We start from the raw sequence: 20,536 nt of genomic DNA on the forward strand, positions 1-20,536 counted from the left end.
ACCTTATTTGAAAATATTAAAGGATAGTTTCTTTTTTTCTTTTTTATTTTTATGTGGTGCTGAGGATCGAACCCAGGGCCTTGTACATGCTAGACAAGCGCTCTACTGCTAAGCCACAACTCCAGCCCTATAGTTTCTTGTGAATCAATTTGAGGTATTTAGAATTGTGTTTCTGAAAGTTCAGGTTTTTCCAAGGAGAGGGGAAAGATAGCCCTGGGAAGAAGACTAGTAGTGAGGTTTTTCTTAGTCTTAAGTAGATGATTTGGAATGTGTACCTTTCTGCTCCCTCTTTGCTACATGGCTTTTCTTCTATTCTTTTTTTTTCCCCCCTCATTTTAGCTCTATAATCTTTGTATAGTAGAATACATAGAATGTGGAGATGCTCACTAAATTGACATGGAACTTCCACCTTTTTAGAATTTGGGATTCATTTAAGGGCAGTGGGATTACAATAGTCATCTGCTTGGCCTTCGGTCTCCTGTTGAAGTTCTGTATAACTGGGCTTGAATTACCATTTTCAACCTTTTTAATACCACTGCAATGTTTGAGCCCTTCCACTTGTTTAAGAAAACAAGCCCAAATTGTTACTGAGACAAAACCCTACTCATCCATGTCAAAAAATCACAAAGGGGCACATATGTGTAATCCCAGATAATTGGGAAGGGTAAGGCAGGAGGATCACAAGTTCTAGGCTAGCCTCAGCAACTTAGTAAGATCCTGGGATGTAGCTCAATAGTAGAGCACCCCTGGATCAATCCCCAGTACTGTAAAAAAAAAAAAGAAAAAAGTAAATTTTTGAGAACAAAGAAGGTAACAAGCAAAAGAGGCAAACTGACCTGTATAAAGTGTGGTTTGTAAGTATGTGCAGCTGCCTTGCTCTGATAAGGCCTCAACCACCTTGACTCCTCTTCTATACCCTTGAGGACTAAGTCAGGCCTTATCAACCATTTCCATTTTTATTTGTCAGAAATATCCTCATGTCACCCTTATCAACCCAAATCTGAATTATTACAGCATTTTCCTGGCTGGCCTCCCTAAAACTAACTGGTGTTTCAGAATCCTTGTGGTTCTTTTATGAACATAAAATGATTTTATGTTCACTGCTTCGTAGTAAGATTGTGAACTCTGGGTTGGCGGGCTGATTCTTCTCTCCATCTTTCTATTTAGAGTCAGAGTCTCTTTAAGTTGCTTAGGTTGGTCTCAAACTTAGGGTCTTCCTGCTTTCCAAAGAGATTATACAAGGGAACATTTTAAAAGATTTGAAAAAAATTCTGTAAACCAGGCACAGTGGCACATGCCTTTAGTAGTCCAAGCTACTGGGGAGGCTGAGACAGGAGGACTATAAATTTGAGGCCTGCTTGAGCAAAAACCTGTCTCAAAAAATAAAGAAGGCTGGAGTTGTAGCTCAGTGATGAAGCGCCCCTGGTTCAATCCCTATTACTACCAAAAAAAAGTTTCTTTAACCTCCACATCACCTTGTTCAGTGCCAAGCAAGCACATGATTGAAGCAGTTGAGGTTATTTTAATAATTCCTAGCTAAATGAAACCTTAACAGAATTATGAATTCACTGAGGGATTCTAAGACTGGCTGGTAGGTTGGGAAGTGGGAACAAGGTGTCAGCATTCTGCCCACTCTTAGATGGGAGATCAACCCAACTCTGAACACAATCCATATTGAAAATCAACTCTACTTTCCTAAATCTGATCCTCCTCGGGTTTTCAAAATTAGTGGTAACACTGTCCTAATAAACCAGCCAAACACCCAAACTTTGAATTGCTTTTGACACCTCCCTACCACAACCAGCTTTTTTTTGTGTTGGGGGCGGGGGGCGTGCCAGATATTGAACTCAGGGGCACTCAACCACTAAGCCAAATCCCCACCCCTATTTTGTATTTAGAGGCAGGGTCCCACTGAGTTGCTTAGTGCTTCACAGTTGCTGAGGCTGGCTTTGAACTCTCCTGCTGCTAGAATTATAGGCGTGTGCCAGGGCTGGGGATATGGCTCAAGCGGTAGCGCGCTTGCCTGGCATGCGTGTGGCCCGGGTTCGATCCTCAGCACCACATACCAACAAAGATGTTGTGTCCGCCAATAACTAAAAAATAAATATTAAAAAAAAATAGGCGTGTGCCACCATGCTGGGCCACAACCACCTATTGAATCTAATTTCTGATCCCTCTCATTCTTTCCACCAGTACCCTGGTCCAGACCTCATCACCTATAACCTAGAACAGAATTGCAATCCCTACCCATCTGATCTTCCCACTAAATCCTTCCTTTACCAGTTCTTGTCTCTCCACAGACAGCTAGTACAGTCTTCCAAATTAGAACACAATTGATCATTGGATCTCTTATTTCCCTGACTGAAAAGATCTTATGTTCACCATCCCCTGAAAATCTAATAGGCATTAGAGCATTAGAGGACCTCCAGTGATTTGAGCTCCACCTCCTTTCCACCCTCATGCCCAAGTCTACACTTTTAAGCACTCTGTCCAGAATCCATTATTTGCCCTTCCTTCCTTGTAATTGACCTCTGTGTTCCTTCTCCCTTTTCTTATGTCATTCCTTATGCTGGAATATCAATTCACACCTGTGTTTGAATCCTAGTTTTGTTACCCATTCACTTTGAAAAATTTGGCAATTTCTCAGTCTGACTTTCCCATAGCCGTGCAAGTGACTTCCCTGGTCACCAAGGCAGTGCATGCATATTGGGGTTACCTTTACCTTTTCTATAAGTTGTACCAAAACATCCACTTATGTTCTTTAATTTGTACCATTCCTTCAAATAAAGAAATTTGGTACTAAAAAAAAAAAAAAAAGAAAAAAATTTGGCAATTCACTTAAAACTCCCTTGTGTCATAGATTTTGTGTTTATAAAATTGTCGTAATAGTACCTATTTCATAGGATTGTTGTGAGAAACATTCTTTTCCTAATGAGACATACTTGTTATCCCTCTGCAACAGTTATATGTGTTCAATATCTTAACTCCCTTCTAGATTAAATGTAGGATCTTGAAGGTTATCTTTATATACCTTATCAACTCAGAGCCTTGAACAGAATAAGTACATTTGAAAACTTGAATGAAATGTGAGTTAGTATTGGGCTACACAGAATACACCAGTAATACAGTAACCACTCAGTTGAGGACAGTGGGAAGGTAGGGATAAATAAAACACTGGGTAAGGGCTGGGGTTGTAGCTCAATGGTAGAGCGTTTGCCTAGCACGTGGGAGGCACCGAGTTCAAACCTGGCACTGGATTTAATCTTCAGCACTACCTGAAAATAAACAAGTAAAGGTATCGTGTTCATCTACAACTAAAAAAAAGACTGGGTTAAGTATTCATTCTAACAAATTGCATGCCTTGTAATTTGACACTGGGAATTCAGCAATGAAGAAGGCCCTGACTAAAGTTCAAGGATCTTTTAGCCTAGTCAGGGACAGGATTTTTAGCTGTGTGCTGAGATGAAGTACAAGAGGAAGGGAGGAGTTGAAGGGACTTCAGGATGGCACAGGGTGGCTGAGTTTGATCAGAAAATATAGATCAAAAGGAGGATGGGACTGGGGCTGGGGATGTGCCTCAAGCGGTAACGCGCTCACCTGGCATGGGTGTGGCCCGAGTTCGATCCTCAGCACCACATACAGATGTTGTGTCTGCCGAAAACTAAAAAAATAAATATTAAAAAATTTTTCTCTCTCTCCTCTCAAATAAAATATTTTTTTAAAAAGATTACAGATCAGGACTGAGAATATAGCTTAGTCAGTAGAGTGCTTGTTAAAAAAAAAAAAAAAAGGAGGATGTGGCTATGGATTTTCCTTTACTCCTAGCAGACCTCTCAAATTGCCTTCCTGAGAACCTGCCTTTTGGCAAGGCATGCAATGCCAGTATGACTGGCACTCTTAATCTTCCCATCCTCTTCCATAAAAAATGACTGCCTTTCCGCTCAAAACTTTCCACTTGTCAACCTATGTTTTCATCTTCCGCCCTCAGTGCATGCTTCTCTTCAGTGTTGCAGCAAGATCTACTAAATGATAGGCTCTTGGCTAGGCCCTGGAGCTACAGAAAGGAACCTTGTAGGACTCATGTACAAAATCCAGGGAACAAACCACACCCAACCAGTGTGCCCATGTGTGTTAGCCTAGGGTGCCAGCCTGAAGAGTCAGGGAGGCTTCCTCTAGGCAATGAACCCCAATAAGAATCAAGTCTTTTTTTTTAATATTTATTTTTCAGTTTTCAGTGGACACAACATCTTTATTTATTTTTATGTGGTGCTGAGAATCGAACCCAGCGCCCCCCGCATGCCAGCTGAGCACATTACCACTTGAGCCACATCCCCAGCCCAAGAATCAAGTCTTGATAGTAGGACAAAAGTTCTGTCACCCAAGGAGTGAAGGCCTGCTTCCAACTGAACAAGTGGTGCATAATCCCAAAGCATGTGATCCATAATGCCCTGTACTGACTCCACCTTTTCTCCATCTCCTTGCCCCTTAAGCCAAGACCTTTCCCCAGCACTGGCTGCACTGCTATAGCTACACTATTTAGCTTAAGATGGAGAAGGAGGGCTAGGGATGTGGCTCAAACGATAGCGCGCTCGCCTGGCATGTGTGCGGCCTGGGTTCGATCCTCAGCACTACATACAAAGAAAACTAAAAAATAAATATTATCTCTCATCTCTCTCTCTTAAAAAAAAATGTAAAAAAAAAAAAAAAAAAAAAAAAGATGGAGAAAGAGCGAGGAAGCTGCTGCAATGGAATCTCTCAATATGGCTGAATGAGGCTGCCCAAAGCCCTAGAAGGAGGAAGTGGATAAGTGCTTTATCCAAAAAGATGGCAGCCTCAGGTCTTATCAGAGGACAGCAGCTTCCTTACCCCCCCTACCTCTGGCTAAGTCACAAAGTGCCACAGCAGAGTAACCAGATGGATGGGGGAAAGGGGTAGCTGTAGAATTATGAGCTAGAATATAGTTTTACAGGCCTATTAGTTCACAGTTACACTATCCCAATCAGTTGCTTTATACTAATGTGTTGTTATGAGAGGTGGGGTGAATATTCAAAGAGACATAGTGGGGAGGCTGAAACAACAGGAGTTGATATGCTGCTGCCCACAGGAAAAAGGAGGAGTCATGGCTTCCCACCATAAGCTCCTACCCACCAGGATGGCCTCATCCCCTTCCTAGTAATCCTAAAGATTATATGATCCAGGAGCTATAGCCCTTTTGCTCTGCCTGCTGCTCAGCAAATTACTTTAGGTTCTAGTTTGATAAGAAGACTTCCTGTGGTGGAAATTGAAAGAAAGAGGAAAGAGCTGCCCATTTCTGCTCAGGAGGTTGTGGGAGAAGGATGGCCAGAGCTTTGTGTTCACTACATGCCTTCTGGCTTCTGGAGTGGGCACTACTGCTCTTGGGACCTAGTGCTGTCCCAGCAGCCTTGGCCTTGAACTTGGACCCTGTGGGACTCACTTTCTATACAGGCCCCAATAACAGCCACTTCGGATTTTCACTGGACTTTCTCAAGGACAACCATGGAAGGTGAGCCTTGAGGGAGTTGGGTAGTGGTGAGAAAGGACCCACACACACACACATACATACACACACTGCTTCGGTGTGCTTCTAGTACCCCATTTGTGACAGTAGTTGAGGATTCTGGAGTTTATTTGGGTTGAGCTCTTGTCTGGAATGCTGGGGTGATACTGGTTCAGGTGAGGATGTCAGGGAGGAGTACCAATAGAGAGATGGGCACTGAAACTACAGCAAGAAGACAAAAGATAATTCCTTATTTTTTCCTTAAGTGTCAATTGTATGACACTTTATCCTCATCTCATCAAAAAGCATAAAGGAGTACCAGGCACAAAGGTGCATCCTGTAATCCCAGCAACTCAGGACAGAAGCAGGAGGATTGCAAGTCCCAGGCCAACCTTGGCAACTTAGTGAGGACCTAAGCAAGACCCCTGTCTCAAAACACTTAAAAGGGCATAGTAACACACTCCTGGGTTTAATCTTCAAGACCAAAAGGTGGGGGCAGCACACTCCTAAAATATATCCCCTCCTCCCCATACAAATTATAGATATTTAAAAGAAGCAATGAAGTGCTTCTTAGTATTGATCAGACTTTAGAATCAGTCTCTGTAGCTATATGACTTATTGTGGCTGACACTGGATTATCCAGTATTGGAGACTCGTAATGGCAGATAGCCTTCAAGTAACAGTCATTTGGGGGATTTCCTCTGCTAAAGACAATTACTTCACCTAAAGTCAGGTCCTCTTCTGAAGGTGGCTTGCATTCAATGAGTGTGATCAATGAGAAGATGCATTTTTTCAAAAGTGCTTGACTGAGACCATGCTAAATACCCTTTATAATTTTTTTTTTTTGTATAGGAGATTGAATGCAGGTTGCTTTACCACTAAGCTACATCCCAGCTCTATTTTTTATTTTGAAAAAGGATCTTGCTAAGTTGCCTGGCCTGGCATCAAACTAAGAATTCCTCAAAGCCTCCTGAGTCGCAGGAATAACACTGCACCTAGTTTCCCCCATACATTTATTATATTTACTGTGTGTGTGTGTGTGTGTGTGTTGCTGAGGACTGAACCCAGGGCCTTGTGCATGTGAGGCAAGCACTCTACCAACTGAGCTGTTTCCCCAGCCCACATTTACTCTTGACAGAATTAATTGGTGTTATCCCTGTTATGTTTACATAAGGCAAACAGTCATCTAAACCTAGATCCTCAGCTGTATCAGCACCCATATCCCACTTTAGCTTCTCCCATTCTTCACCATTAAAACTAAGTCTTAAAGGGCTGGGTTTAGCTCAGTGGTAGAGAGCTTGCCTTGTACCTGTGAGGCACTGGGTTCGATCCTCAGCACCTTATAAAAACAAATAAATAAAATATATTGTGTCCATCTACAACAACAACAACAACAAAAAAACAATTCTCAAGAAGGGATCTAGTGACAGTCTAAATAGGCATTCCAGAAAGCATGTGAACCTCTGGTTTTTGTTGGTAGTAGGAGGGTGGAGACAGTGATCAGAGTTCTAGAGTACTTTTTTCAGCAGAAGAGAAACACCATTTGGTGTTCAAATCAAACCAAATGGTTTTAGTCCAGTTCACTGGGTTACAATAGGCATGTGAATTCCCTTACTGAAAGTCCATTTCACTGTCCATAAAATGAAGATCGGTGAGAAAGATGATCCAGTGTTCCCGGGGCCACATGGCCTTCCCAGCACTGCTCCCAGGGCGGGCTACCAGGCAGAATATGCAGAAATTTGCTCCACGCTCATCCAGCTTTTCTACAGAGTGGCCATCGTGGTGGGCGCCCCGCGGAACCTGGGCCCAAACCAGGAGGAAACTGGCGGCGTGTTCCTGTGCCCCTGGAATGCTGCGGGTGGCCAGTGCTCCCCGCTGTCCTTCAATTTCAGTGAGTCCCTGGAATGGAGGTAAAATGAAGGACCAGAGAGACATGAATGACCAAGGCTTCAATGCCCCATTCCTCCTTGTGCCCTCCAGACGATGAGACCCAAAATATTGGCTCCCAAACTCTCCAAACCTTCAAGGCCCGGCAAGGACTTGGGGCGTCGGTGGTCAGCTGGAAAGACGTAATTGTGGTAGGCGCTGCAGACAGGACACCAGGAGCCATCGGGGTCGGGGAACAGGGACACGTGGGGTAGCCTGAATCTCATGCCATTCTCCACTATATTGTGGCCCTGCTCCAGGCCTGCGCTCCCTGGCAACACTGGAACGCCCTAGAAAAGACTCAACAAGCTGAAAAGACGCCCGTTGGTGGCTGCGTAGTGGTTCAACTGCAAAGTGGGGGCCGCGCGGAGTACTCACCCTGTCGGTCCAATACCATGAGCCGAGTTTATGCAGAACATTTTTTTTGTAAGCTCCGCCCTTCGTTTTGGCTCCTCCCACGCGCTGCCCTTTAGCTGGGCCCTTAAGCGGACAGCTCTCTAGGTCTTGTTCCCAGGTCCTTGTTTCAATCAGGCGTCAGCTCAGCTCCTGGCCCCGCCCCTTCTGATCAAAGCCACGCCTCCACACCGCTCCCCAAGGCTGGGTTCCTACCGCATTCCGCTCCCTCCAGGCTCCAGGTTGGAGAGTATCTTTCATATTCCGCCCCTTTGCTGATCCCTTTTCCTCGCCTTCTCTAGACCGAGACAAGCGGTACTGTGAAGTGGGCTTCAGCTCCGTGGTAACCCAGGCAAGTAGGGACCAAAAGTGATGTGGGGCATCCCCGAACAGGACCCCCTCTCACGTTCAGTGCTTCCCTTTCAGGCAGGAGAGCTGGTGCTTGGGGCCCCTGGCGGCTATTTTTTCTTAGGTAAATACCCAGCGATACCAACTCTCTCCCTTCTCGCCTGGTCTCCCCTGCACTGGGTCACACACACCTCCTGTCCCCCACTGTTAGGTCTTCTGGCCCGGGCTCCAATTGCCGATATCATCGCGAGTTACCGTCCAGGCACTCTTTTGTGGAACGTTCCTACCCAGAGCTTTACCTACGACTCTAGCAAACCAGAGTACTTCGACGGCTATCGGGGTAAACCTGCCACCTCCCCTCTGGGCTTCCCAGCATTCTAAGAGTCACCCCCCACCTCAGCTGTCAGATCCTGTCTGCCTGAGCCTTCAATCCTAGCTGGCCAGCCCCAGAACAGAGGCTCCCCAGCTCAGTTCTCAGCCATTCTCCCCGCCACGCCCTTTTCTCAACTCTGATGCACCCCATGTCTCCTTTTCCTCCTTGCACTCACAGTGAAGCCTCGAGCAAGGTTTACTTAGCCTTTTGATGGCTTCAGTTTTCCCGTTTACACAACGCAGGGTTTGAACTTGGTGGCTTCTGAGTTCCCTCCTTCTTTGTCTCCGGTTTCCCTCCCTGCTTAACGCTTCTGAAAAAACTAACTTGTGCTGTTCTCAGGGTACTCGGTAGCCGTGGGAGAGTTCGACGGGGATCTGAACACTACAGGCAAGAAATCCACTTAGGGGCCGGGGCTGGGGAGCCCACGGGGAGGAGCATCTACACGAATCTCCCCTGGGTGCGGAATGCGGGAGGGGAGGGGTAGATAGGTTCTGAAGATCTCATTCCCTGGACTCCCCAGAGTATGTCTTCGGTGCCCCCACTTGGAGCTCTACCTTGGGAGCGGTGAGTGCCCCCTGCCCTGCCACTCCACATTCAGAACCTGACAATCCTCACGCTGACAACTTCCTTGCGCCCCCAAACCTCCTGCCCTTTCTCAGTGGGAGCTGCAGGCTTCCAAGGAAGCAGGAATAATGGGCTCCATTGCGTTCTACTTGCAGGTGGAAATTCTGGACTCCTATTACCAGACGCTACACCGATTGCACGGAGAGCAGGTGGGCGCCACGTCCCAGCTGGAGTGGCAGAGGCCCTGGAGCTAAGACCCCAAATATTTCATGGGCAGATGTCTAACAGAGGGTGTTGAGTCTGGAGGCACGAACTAAGGTGCTCCCCATCTTGCAGGTGGCTTCTTATTTCGGGCATTCTGTGGTCGTCACTGATGTCAATGCAGACGGGTGAGGAGGAGAGCCCCACCCCTATCCAGTTGGGTCCCCAATTAACAGAGGCCGAAGCTAGCCTCCATCTCTTCTTTTCTCAGCCTTCCTTTCCTGTGACTACCTAGGGAAGGAAGAGAAAAGGGGGGTGAGATTTGGCCCTCCTCTCTAGAATCCTAATCATCCATCTGGCTCGCAGGAGGCACGACCTGCTGGTGGGCGCTCCACTGTACATGGAGAGCCGGGCCGACCGCAAGCTAGCAGAGGTGGGACGCGTGTACTTGTACCTGCAACCCCGAGGCCCCCACGCTCTAGGTGCCCCCAGCCTCCTGCTGACCGGCACACAGCTCTATGGGCGATTTGGCTCTGCTATTGCACCCTTGGGCGACCTCAACCGGGATGGCTACAATGGTAGGGATGAGAGGAACCCCACTTGCTGCAGGGGGGTTGACAGCCATCATAAAAAGCTGGACTCCATCTCTGGGCAGCAGGAGCCAGGAAAGGCTCAAGCAAGGAGTGACACTATCCTAAATGTGATTTCAAAACCCAGCTGCTGAATGGGAGCAGATAGGAGAATTAAAGGGAATCAGTTAGAATGGATTTGCCCTAATCCAGGACAGATGACCACTGGACAGCAGAATTTGGCAGTGAAATTAGAGATGAGGATGACTTCATAGATAATTAGGAATTAGATTACTAGGACTTGATGGGTTGTGAGATATGGGGTAAGGGAGAGAGAGGAGTTGGGTGCATTGGTGGTTCTCTTCACTGCCTGGAACTCAGGCCATGGCACAGGTCTGGAGGAGAAAGGAGGTCCATACTTCTTGAAGGGCTTGGGACCATTAGGTGGAAATGTCCAGGGAATCCTTGGACATGATTTCCCCCACTTCTAGGAGAGAGGACTGAGTGAGAGGTAGGTCTAGCCTGTGAAATGAGAAGAGGTCCAAGATAGAGCCCTTAGGAGTAGGAGCATTTAGGGGATACCCAGAGGAGGTGAATCAGAAAGAAACAGAAACAGAGTATCCAGAGGAAATAGAAGGAGAACCTTGAGATCCAATGACCTAGAATTCTCTCCAAGGAAGAGAATGCTTTAAGCAGGAGGAAGGATAGGATCACTGGCTGCCTATGCTGTTGAAAGGTACAGTTAGATGGACTGGGGAAGTATCCCATGGGCATTATCAAGAAGGAGGTCACTAACAAGAATCAATCAAGGGTAGGGTAGGGACAGAAGTTAGAATACCATGGAGCAAGGTATGAATAAAGGTGAAGAATTGGAGGCAGGCAGTATAGAAGACTCTTTCAACCAGTTTGACTTAAGAAAGCAAAAAGCAAAAGGATGATCATGGAAAGGAGGGAAGTCAAGGGAAGATTATTTCAATTCAGAAGAATAGGGGGTATGTTGAATGTGAAGGAAAATGGTCTCGTGAGGAAACTTAAGGATAAGCCAGAAGAAGGTCCCTGAGAGGCAGGGTCAAGGAAAAGCACCTATTCAAGGATCATATGAGGAGAGGGAGAGAAAGTAGGTGTAAATTTATAAGACAGCAGTTACACTGCTCCTCTTTATGAAGTAAAGATGAGATCACCTACTGAAGGAAATGGGTGCAGGTAGCTTGTCAGAATGGAGCAGTTTCAAAATAGGTGCTGAGTAGAAAACTCTTCAGACTGCTGTGAGGCCTTGAGCCTCGAGCTCCCAGTGAAGGCTGGAGATCTGGAATTCATGATGCCCAATCTGAATTAGCCCAAAGTGGAATCCAAAGTGAAAACTGGCAACAGGGCAACAAGACCAAGGATATAACAAGGAAGATAAAATGCTCAGGAAATGAGAGGAGCGGGAGAGGGATCAGGAAAGAGAGGGGACCACAGCATGAGGATAGGCTGTGGTGAGGGTGCTCTTATCTGGATGAATTCTGTGTAATTTGATTAGGAAAAGCAACAATGGTATTTAAAAGTAAAGACCTGCTATACAGAAAACATATGGTAAACCAAATTAGAGGACAAAGAAAAGATAGTTGTAACACATATAGCAAAGTCCTTAATTCTTTCTTTCTTTATTTTTTATTTTTTGGCAATGCTGGGATTGAATTCAGAGTCGTTGTGCATGCAAGGCAAGCACTCTACCAACTAACTATATCCCCATCCCCAAGACCTTAATTCTTGTGCAAAGACTTCTTTTTTGGTCACTACTAAGGATTGAACCTAGGGGGCATTCTACCACTGAGCTACATCCCCAGCCTTTTTTTTTTTTTTTTTGAGATTGGGTCTTGCTAAGTTGCTGAGGCTGGCCTCAAAGTTTGCCATCCTTCTGCCTTAGCCTCTCAAGTCATTGGGATTACAGGCAGGTGCCATGGTGCCTATCCAAAGAACTTTATAAGGTTATCTTTTATTGAAAATATTAGTGTGCTGGGGTTGGAGCTCAGTGGTAGAGCATTTACCTTACATGCCCAAGGACTGAGGCTCCATCCTCCATAGCAGAAAAAAAAAAAATAGTGATAACAAGCTGGTGGTGATGTGGCTCTGAGTTTGCATGGTGAAAGTGGAATAAAAAAATAGAAAACAAAAACAAAGGTCCATCAAGGAAGAGGGACCAATATTAATAAATCTCAGTTATTTAGTCTTCTGGGATTCAGTTTTTGCATCTAAAATAGAAGTAATTGGGGGTGCGGTTGTGGCTCAGTGGTAGAGCGCTCGCCTAGTACATATGAGGCCCTGGGTTCGATCTTCAGCACCACATAAAAATAAAATAAAGGAATTGTGTCCACCTACAACTAAAAAATATAAAAATAAAATAAAGTAGAAGTAATAATGCTAGATTTTCAGAATGAAAGGAAATATTGTCAATATATTCTCCTCTATAGATAGTAAAGGCTTTTACTATTTTGATAACAATTCTACTTGACTCATCTCTCTCCTGTCAGATTGCAAACTCCCAGAAGACAGTGCAGCCACCTCCTTGCCCCAGACTTTGTAGCTTTCTAGACTCTTCCGGTCTGCCCACAGAAGAAGCTCAGGAGGGTTTTATAGAGTCTCTAGGGTGATTGAATGACAGACATTTCCTTTCTCTTACTCCTTCCAGATGTTGCAGTGGCTGCCCCCTATGGGGGTCCTAGTGGTCGAGGCCAAGTGCTGATTTTCCTGGGTCAAAGTGAGGGGCTGAGCTCACACCCTGCCCAGGTCCTGGACAGTCCCTTCCCCACAGGATCTGGCTTTGGCTTCTCCTTGCGAGGTGCTGTGGACATCGATGACAATGGATACCCAGGTGCTCCTGAACTGCCTCCAGCAAGACAAGGAAGGCCTTATGGCATTTGCCAGAAGTGCTGACAGATATAGCTGGGGGCCAATGCCTGACCTAGTGCCGCAAGGGCTCTGGGATGCCTGTGGGGGTGGAGCCAGTCAAGCCTTCAGTGGGGGAGATGGTATGAGGCACCTCTGGGAAGATGACATGAGGACTCTACACTCTCTCTAATTGCCCCTTCTGACTCCTCTCCCAATGTCTACAGACTTGCTGGTGGGAGCCTATGAGGCCAGCAAGGTGGCTGTATACAGGTGAGCACTGGCCCAGCAGCGGGGTGGGGAAGGCCCATATGATCAGAGGAGGCCACGCCAGGAAGGGTCACAATAGCAGGCTTCCCCTGATCCCATCAGAGCTCAGCCGGTAGTGAGGACCACTGTCCAGCTGCTGGTGCAAGACTCACTGAATCCTGCTGTGAAGAATTGTGTTCTGGAACAGACCAAAACACCAGTGAGCTGGTGAGGTGGTGGAGGGCATGGGCCGGGCAGGATCCAGGACCTCGGAGAGGCTCTAGCCCCTGAACTAACTCATGTCTTTGTAGCTTCAACATCCAGATGTGTGTGGGTGCCACTGGGCACAACATTCCTCAGAAGCTGCGTGAGTGTCATGGAGAAGGTTGGAGGGAAGCAGGTCTGGGCTTCCCAGAGGCTGGCCAGGGAGATCCTGATCCTTTTTGTTTGCCCTGCCAGATATAAATGCTGAGCTGCAGCTGGACCGGCAGAAGCCCCGCCACGGCCGGCGGGTGCTACTGCTGGACTCTCAACAGGCGGCCATCACTCTGAGCCTCGACCTGAGTGAAAGGCACAGCCCCATCTGCCACACCATTAGAGCCTTCCTTCGAGTATGTCCAGGCCAGGGATTGATGGGGCTGGGTGTGCCAAGCTTACCCACCAGACTTATTCATCCAGCCTTGGGGCACCGGGATGGGTGCTGTGGGTACAGAAATGGTCAATAGGACATGGTCCCTACCGGCCAGGGAAGGAAAAATGTACAAGTAGCAGGATTGCCCAACTCTTGACCTCCTCTTAGGATGAGACGGATTTCCGGGATAAGCTGAGCCCTATTGTGCTCAGCCTCAACGTGTCCCTGCCACTTGAGAAGACTGGAGTAGCCCCTGCTCTTGTGCTACATGGAGACACACATGTCCAGGAGCAGGTGGGTGGGGCAGAGGGGAGGCAAGGGAGATGCAAGACTCCTGACAGGAAATCAGGATTAGGGTTAGTATACAAGTTGAAATGTGAATCCCAAAACCTTGATGTCACCTCTAAACCCTAATGAACCGCCCAAATCTCAATATCCCCTAAACTCTAATGTAAACTCATAAACCCTGACATCACCACCAAGTCCTATAGCTTGTATCAACCCCAAAGACTTGAGATCTCCATGTTCCTCATCTTAGGTTGTCTCACTCCCTAAGCTCTGACATGAATCCCGAGCCTATTCTTGTCTTCCTAACTCTGATGTAACCCACCAAACCCCAAAACCTCAAGCACCTCTAGCTGACCCATAAACCCTGCTGTGTCCTTTCTAGACCCGCATCATCCTGGACTGTGGAGAAGACGATCTGTGTGTGCCCCAGCTTTGGCTCACTGCCATGGTGTGAGGGAACCTCCCACTCTAACCCTGCCCCCTCTGTCCCGCGAAATCTGTTTCCCACCTGGGTCCTGGCTCTTCCTCCCAGACCCTGTATTTGGACTGAGCCTTCCTGACTTCACCCATTTCCCCCCACAGGATGGGCTCCCCACTTCTATTTGGGGCTGATAACGTGCTGGAGCTGCAGGTGAAAGCAGCCAATGAGGGCGAGGGGGCTTATGAGGCAGAGCTGGCGGTGAGCCTGCCCCCAGGCGCCCACTACATGCAGGCTCTCAGCAACACTGAGGTAAGTCCCACACCCTGGGGCACTGCTAGGGACCTGGAGGGTGACTCTCAACTCCCACAGGAGAGCTCTCATTTTGTTTACCTTTGCTGTAAAAGATGACTTACTTTTAAATATATATATATATGGAAGATAAAAACTTGCTAATGACACAAAATTGAAGGCTATTATAAAACACCCAATAAGGCTCAGGAACTAAATGTTAACAGGAACATTTTCTGGATTTCCTTCCAGTCTTTCCCTTCAACATTGGCAGGTACTTACATGGTTATCTGTTTTCCATCCTGCTGATGTAGTTTATAACAATGAGGCTATACCCTATGTACTATTCTGTGTTCTTTTTAATGTTCAAAATGAAAATTCACTTAAAAATGTAATAAAGTGCACAGCAATACAGAACCTAGAATCCTGCCCCCCATCTTGGTACATAAGTCTCACAGATTTGCCAAGAAAGTGCCAGACACACATGGGCTGCTCTGTAATCCACCTATGCCTCCCAACTGCTCCAAAAAGGGTTTTAGGAGGCTCATCTGCAACCAGAAGAAGGAGAATGATACCAAGATGGTGCTGTGCGAGCTGGGAAACCCCATGAAGAATAACACCCGGGTGAGGCCTTTGAGACATGTGCAGACAGCAGGGAGGGGACACTGAGTTTGGAGTCAGGTAGCTCTGGGCTGGAATCCTTGTCTCATACTCCCTATCAGCATGTTCCTGGGTGAGTAACTTTCCCTCTCCAAGTGGGCTTCTGGATAAAATGGAGATAATAATGGCGTGGGTGGGCTGGAGGCCATATTCAGAGCAGGGCTGCGCAGCGTGGAGTGGACATCTTGGCAGTGACTTTGGTCCTCTGCATCTCTCAGATCAAAATCACAATGTTGGTGAGTGTGGAAAACCTAGAAGAAGCTGGAGAGTATGTGTCCTTCCAGCTGCAGATAAGGAGGTACTAGACTGGGAAGCCCTCCTTTCCCCTACTTTCTCCCCATGCAGGGACACTTCCTTACAGAAGGGTCTTCAGTGGTGCCTGTCTTGCATTTCCCTGTTCCCTTTCTTCCTCGGGGACTTCTTTCTGAGTCTTGGAGCCCTAGAGGACACCCCTCCACACCTGCCCAGGCCTATCTACAGTGTAGCATGCTGTTTGGGAAATTAGCTCTCTCTGAGCCCTCTGAAATTCTGGCTGCACCCCAGAGACTCGCTGGGCTAGTCTACCTGACCTGCCTCTTCTCACCCTTCCCCTCCAGCAAGAACAGCCAGAATCCAAACAGCAAGGTTGTGCTGCTGGATGTGCCAGTCCGGGCAGAGGCCAGAGTGGAGCTGCGAGGGTGAGCAGCCAAGACTGGAAAGGGGAGATGGTGGAAGGGCTCTGAAGTTCAGGTGAGGAGCTGGGATGCAGCTCAGTGACAGAGTGCATGCTTAGCAAGTGTGGGGCTCTGGGTTCTATCTGCAGCACCTCAAAGACAAAAACACAAAGGAGTAAATTTAGGGGGCCATTGAGGGTTTCCCAAAGGCCCTTCAGGGGATCAAACTTACTCTGGAGGCTTGGGCACCTATAGGAACTCCATCCCAGCCTCTCTCGTGGTGGCAGCAGAAGAAAGTGACAGGGAACTGAATGGCTTGGACAGCTGGATCCCCAAAGTGGAATACACTTATGAGGTAGGAAGGAGCCTCGGGGCCCCAGGCTAGGGTGAGAGGGTTCTAAGGGCTGTGGGTGATATGCTGAACTCATCCTACTGTCACATCCCACCCCCAAGCTCCATAACAAGGGTCCTGGTACTGCAAATGGAGTCCACCTCAGCATCCACCTTCCTGGCCAGTCCCAGCCCTGGGACCTCCTCTACATCCTGAATATACAGCCCCAGGGGGGCCTTCAGTGCTCCACACAACCTTCTCCCAACCCCCTCAAGGTGAGAACTGGGTGGGTGAAAGACCTGAGGGAGTCCTCCAACCAACAACCACAGTCTCTGAGGTTGGGGACACAAACCACGGGGGATTGATAGCTCCCTTGCCTCCCCAGCTGGACTGGAGGCTGACCACACCCAGCCCTTCTCCCACTCAACCAGTCCATCGCAAGCGGGACCGCAGACAGGCCTTCTTGCCAGGGCTCAAGCAGCCTGGAGAACAGGATCCAGTTCTGGTGGTGAGCACCCTGTGGTCTCCGGCTGGGGCCTGCCTGGGCCCAGGAGCCAGAGGGGATAGGAGGCAGGAAGAGCCCCCCTGGGACCCATAAAGTACTTCAAGGGAACGGGAAAGATGATGCCGAGCTGGTATCTGGAGTGGGCTGGGGGACACTTGCAGTTAAGCTTCCCAGTACATTAAAAAATTGCCAAAGCAACGTTGCAAACATTCTGGGTATTGAAGGCTATGTGATGGCCTCCTCCTTCCAGCCTTGTCCCTGCATTTCCGGGCTGTCGAGCAAACTGCATGTAGAGACACCATCCGAAGCTCTAACCTGAGGCCCTTCCCGAGGGGAAGGCCTGAGCTTCCTGACCCTCCTGGTCCTCTCTCTGTTGGGACCCTGGGGTGAGGGGCAGGGGATAAGGGCCAGGAGGGGCTGGGGACTGATGACACATCCTCTCAGAGCTGCGAGTCGGCGTCCTGTACTGTGGTGCAGTGTGAGATACAGGAGATGGTGCGCGGGCAACGAGCCACGGTCACGGTGCTGGCCCTGCTGTCGCTGCCCAGCCCGGGCCAGGTGGGGTTGGGCGCGGGTGGGCAGGGCCTTGTGGAGGCGGGACCCGAGTTTGCAGGGAGAGAGGCGGGGCTTCAGGGGCGGGGACAGGGGAGGCGGGGACAGGGGCGGGGAAAGGGAGAGGACGAGGTTTGGCTCTGGAGGTGAGGGCGGTATTCCCAGAGGAGTCCTGTGGCTCTTACCCCCACCTTCGGTAGGGGCCGCTGGATCAGTTTGTGCTGCAGTCGCACGCGTGGTTCAACGTCTCTTCCCTTCCCTACGCGGTGCCTGCGCTCAGCCTGCCCAGCGGAGAAGCCCTGGTGAGCGAGAGGGGACCACAGGGAGATGAGGCCTGCAAGACCCATTGGTATACCTGTGTCGGTGCCCAGCCAGCGTGGGGGCAGGGTCTCCCTGGAGCTGAGGGGTGGTACGCGGAGGTGATGGCTTGGCTGGGGGTGGGGCGCGGTTAAAAGGCCCCAGGTGTGAATCTTGGAAAAGGTGGATGTCAAGAGTGAGGAGAGGGCTGGGGTTGTGGCTCAGCGGTAGAGCGCTCATCCAGCAAGTGTGAGACACTGGGTTTGATTCTCAGCACCATATATAAATAAATAAATAAATAAATAAATAAATAAATAAATAGTAATAATAATAATAATTAAAAAAAAGAGTCTGAGGAGACACCAGTTTTGTCCCCAGGTGCAGACACAGCTGTTTCCGGCTCTGGAGGAGCAGCCCATTCCCATCTGGTGGGTACTGGTGGGAGTTCTGGGTGGCCTGCTGCTGCTCACCCTTCTGGTCCTGGCCATGTGGAAGGTAAGATGTAAAGGGTGGTAGAGTCCCCAGGTAGACACAAACTAGGAGGCAGGGAAAGACCAGGCCTGTCCTGTGTACATCTTTACTATTGGAATGTCATTCTCTGAGGACCTCTTTTCAGGGCATAAATCCTAGAAGGGGTGGCAACTGAAATTCTAAGGCCTTTAGACCCTTTGAGGAAGAGTCTTCTAGAATTCCTGGCTGCTATGGATAGGGTTAACTTCCTCCAGTTCTGTCCTTCCCTTCCCCTAGTGAGGTGAGAGAACACAGGAATGGTCCTGTCCCTGCCCCTTGCTGCTTAAGAGGCCCTGGAGGATCACTCATTGCTCTGCTCCTGGAGAATAGTGCCCACGCCCTAGGAAGATGTGGTGCTTTTAGGGAAAGCATACATTAAACTTGTAATCATCACATATCATCACATGCTTGAGTCAGTTAGAGACAAACTTCAGACAAAGCTGGACATGGAGGCACAACCTTGTAATCCCAGCAACTCAGGAGGCTGAGGCAAGAGGATAGCAAGGTTGAGGCCAGCCTCAGCAACTTAGTGAAACCCTGTCTCAAAAATAAAATTTGTGGGGCTGGGGTTGTGGCTCAGTGGTAGAGCACTTGCCTAGCATATGTGAGGCACTGGGTTCGATCTTCAACACCACATAAAAATAAATAAATAAATAAATAATGGTATTGTGTTCATCTACAAGTAAACAACAAAAAAATAAAAATAAAATTTGTAAAAGGGCTGAGGTGTGGCTCAGGGCTAGAGCACTTGCCTAGCATGCTTGAGGCCCTGAGTTGATCCTAAGTACTCCAAAAGAAAAGAAATCAAAGAAAGAAAAAGAAAAAATCAGGGGAGAAAAAAAAAAATTTTGTTTCAGAAACCCAACTATTAGTTGCCTGCCTTGTCTCTAAATAGGGAAAGGTTTCCAGCTGTGTGCAGTGGGGCTCAGGTACTGTGCTGATCCAGGAAAAATATCTGTGGCTGCTGGAGCCCAGCACATTTTCTTACTGACACTTTGAGGCATAGGGATCATCTCTAGCTCCTGACTCCATCCCCTGTGCACCCCCAGGCTGGCTTCTTCCAGCGAAATCGGCCACCCCTGGAAGAAGATGAAGAGGAGTGAAGCCCAGCCCAGTGCTGTTCTGACTGTGTGTGGTGCCTGCTTTGCCTCATCTCCAGCTTGCTCCCTAGGTCTGACCTCTACGGGTTGGAGCTGTTCCATGTTGGCCTTTTGGTGTCCCTCCTCTTCCAACAGAGTAGGATCACATCCTTTCATGTTGCCTAATAAAGACATTGACCCCCAAAACCTACTGAGCTGCCTCCTCTTGGGTCCAAGAAAGAGAGGAGAAGTGGAGAGATATTTGTATATCTCTCTGGGGACCAGAGCTGATAGAAGTCTGAGCGAGAGTGTCTCTGCCAGGACAGATGTTACAAATTACTGTCAAGGAGCAGAGTGGGGGCAGCAGATATGAGAGAGATGGGGTGGCAGGGGAGGGTAAGGTGTCTGCAGGTGTATGTGGGAGTGGGGGTTGGGAGAGGCAGAGAAGGAAGGCTGGGTGCCTGGTGGGTAGATTTAAACAGAATATTTTTCATGATTTTGAAGAGATAAATCTAAAATGCTCTGAGGCTTGGGAAAAATAACATGATCTCCTGGCCTCTCTCCACCCCTCAAAAAAAAAAAAAAGCCTATAAAACTGTGCTCAGGGTGAGGAGGGCAGAGGGAGGCTGATAGAGCTCTCAGCCTGAGGAGGGCAGTGTCACACCAAAGGAGGACAGCAAGGATTGTACCTACCCCCAAACCTTGCTACTACCACCCTGATGCTGTTCCTTCCTCCCCACTGATAAGAAGAGTCTTCTGATAATAAGGGGGTGAGGAGTGATAGACAACTTTCCAACTGATTCATGTGTTCCATAAATATTGAGCACCTACCATGTGCCTTGGACTATTCCAGTGCTGGGATGAAGTAATGAATACAATCCTTGCCCTCATGGAACTCGAATTCAAGTGGAGAAAGAATAAAGCAAGAAGCCAGGCCCAGTGGCGCATGCCTGTGATCCCAGCAGCTTGGGAGGCTGAGGGAGGAGGCTCAAGAATTCAAAGCCAGTCTTAGCAAAAGCGAGATGCTAAGCAACTCCATGAGACCTTGTCTCTAAACCAAACACAAAAATGGGCTGAGGATGTGGCTTAGTGTTGAGTACTCCTGAGTTCAATCCCCAGTACCCTCCGCCCCAAAAAATAAAGCAAGAAATAAGGGCTTGGATTGTGGCTCAGTGGTAGAGCGCTCGCCTAGCATGGGCGGGGGACCCAGGTTCCATCCTCAGCACCACATAAAAATAAAGGCATTGTGTTGTGTCCATCTACACCAAAAAATAAATATTAAAAAAAAAAGAAAGAAATACAGTTGTGCATG

General features: G+C 48.1%; 1 protein-coding gene and 1 long non-coding RNA gene across 4 annotated transcripts; one reads left to right on the forward strand and one right to left on the reverse strand.

Annotated features, from left to right (window-relative positions):
• Window positions 1–67: 67 nt before the first annotated feature.
• On the forward strand, window positions 68–20,379 carry Itga2b (integrin subunit alpha 2b). 3 transcript variants are annotated; one of them, XM_078041979.1, is made up of 30 exons: window positions 68–5,524; window positions 7,288–7,409; window positions 7,499–7,596; window positions 7,705–7,870; window positions 8,140–8,193; window positions 8,268–8,309; window positions 8,397–8,525; window positions 8,898–8,945; window positions 9,079–9,122; window positions 9,278–9,331; window positions 9,459–9,511; window positions 9,690–9,901; window positions 12,564–12,746; window positions 12,988–13,033; window positions 13,133–13,237; window positions 13,321–13,376; window positions 13,469–13,620; window positions 13,809–13,934; window positions 14,311–14,378; window positions 14,511–14,658; window positions 15,169–15,261; window positions 15,516–15,595; window positions 15,894–15,974; window positions 16,206–16,305; window positions 16,404–16,556; window positions 16,667–16,789; window positions 17,231–17,344; window positions 17,539–17,640; window positions 18,014–18,130; window positions 19,195–19,431. In XM_078041979.1, the coding sequence occupies exons 1-30, from the start codon at window positions 5,337–5,339 to the stop codon at window positions 19,246–19,248; spliced, it is 3,111 nt and encodes a 1,036-aa protein (XP_077898105.1). In that variant the 5' UTR covers window positions 68–5,336; the 3' UTR covers window positions 19,249–19,431. The 3 variants fall into 3 exon arrangements, with proteins under 3 accessions (XP_077898105.1, XP_077898106.1, XP_077898107.1); XM_078041980.1 differs by lacking the exon at window positions 17,231–17,344; XM_078041981.1 differs by lacking the exons at window positions 68–5,524; window positions 7,288–7,409; window positions 7,499–7,596; ... (2 more) ...; window positions 8,268–8,309; window positions 9,690–9,901 and having other exon boundaries at window positions 8,433–8,525; window positions 17,539–17,747; window positions 19,195–20,379.
• LOC120884080 (uncharacterized) lies at window positions 6,518–8,562 on the reverse strand. The gene is made up of 3 exons (XR_005726277.2): window positions 7,823–8,562; window positions 7,539–7,734; window positions 6,518–7,417 (listed from the first exon to the last, which is right to left on the reverse strand). It is a non-coding gene; the product is annotated as an uncharacterized LOC120884080 (long non-coding RNA).
• Window positions 20,380–20,536: the final 157 nt, after the last annotated feature.

The sequence above is a fragment of the Ictidomys tridecemlineatus genome, chromosome 3, assembly GCF_052094955.1.
Source record: "Ictidomys tridecemlineatus isolate mIctTri1 chromosome 3, mIctTri1.hap1, whole genome shotgun sequence".
Classification (NCBI taxonomy): domain Eukaryota; kingdom Metazoa; phylum Chordata; class Mammalia; order Rodentia; family Sciuridae; genus Ictidomys; species Ictidomys tridecemlineatus.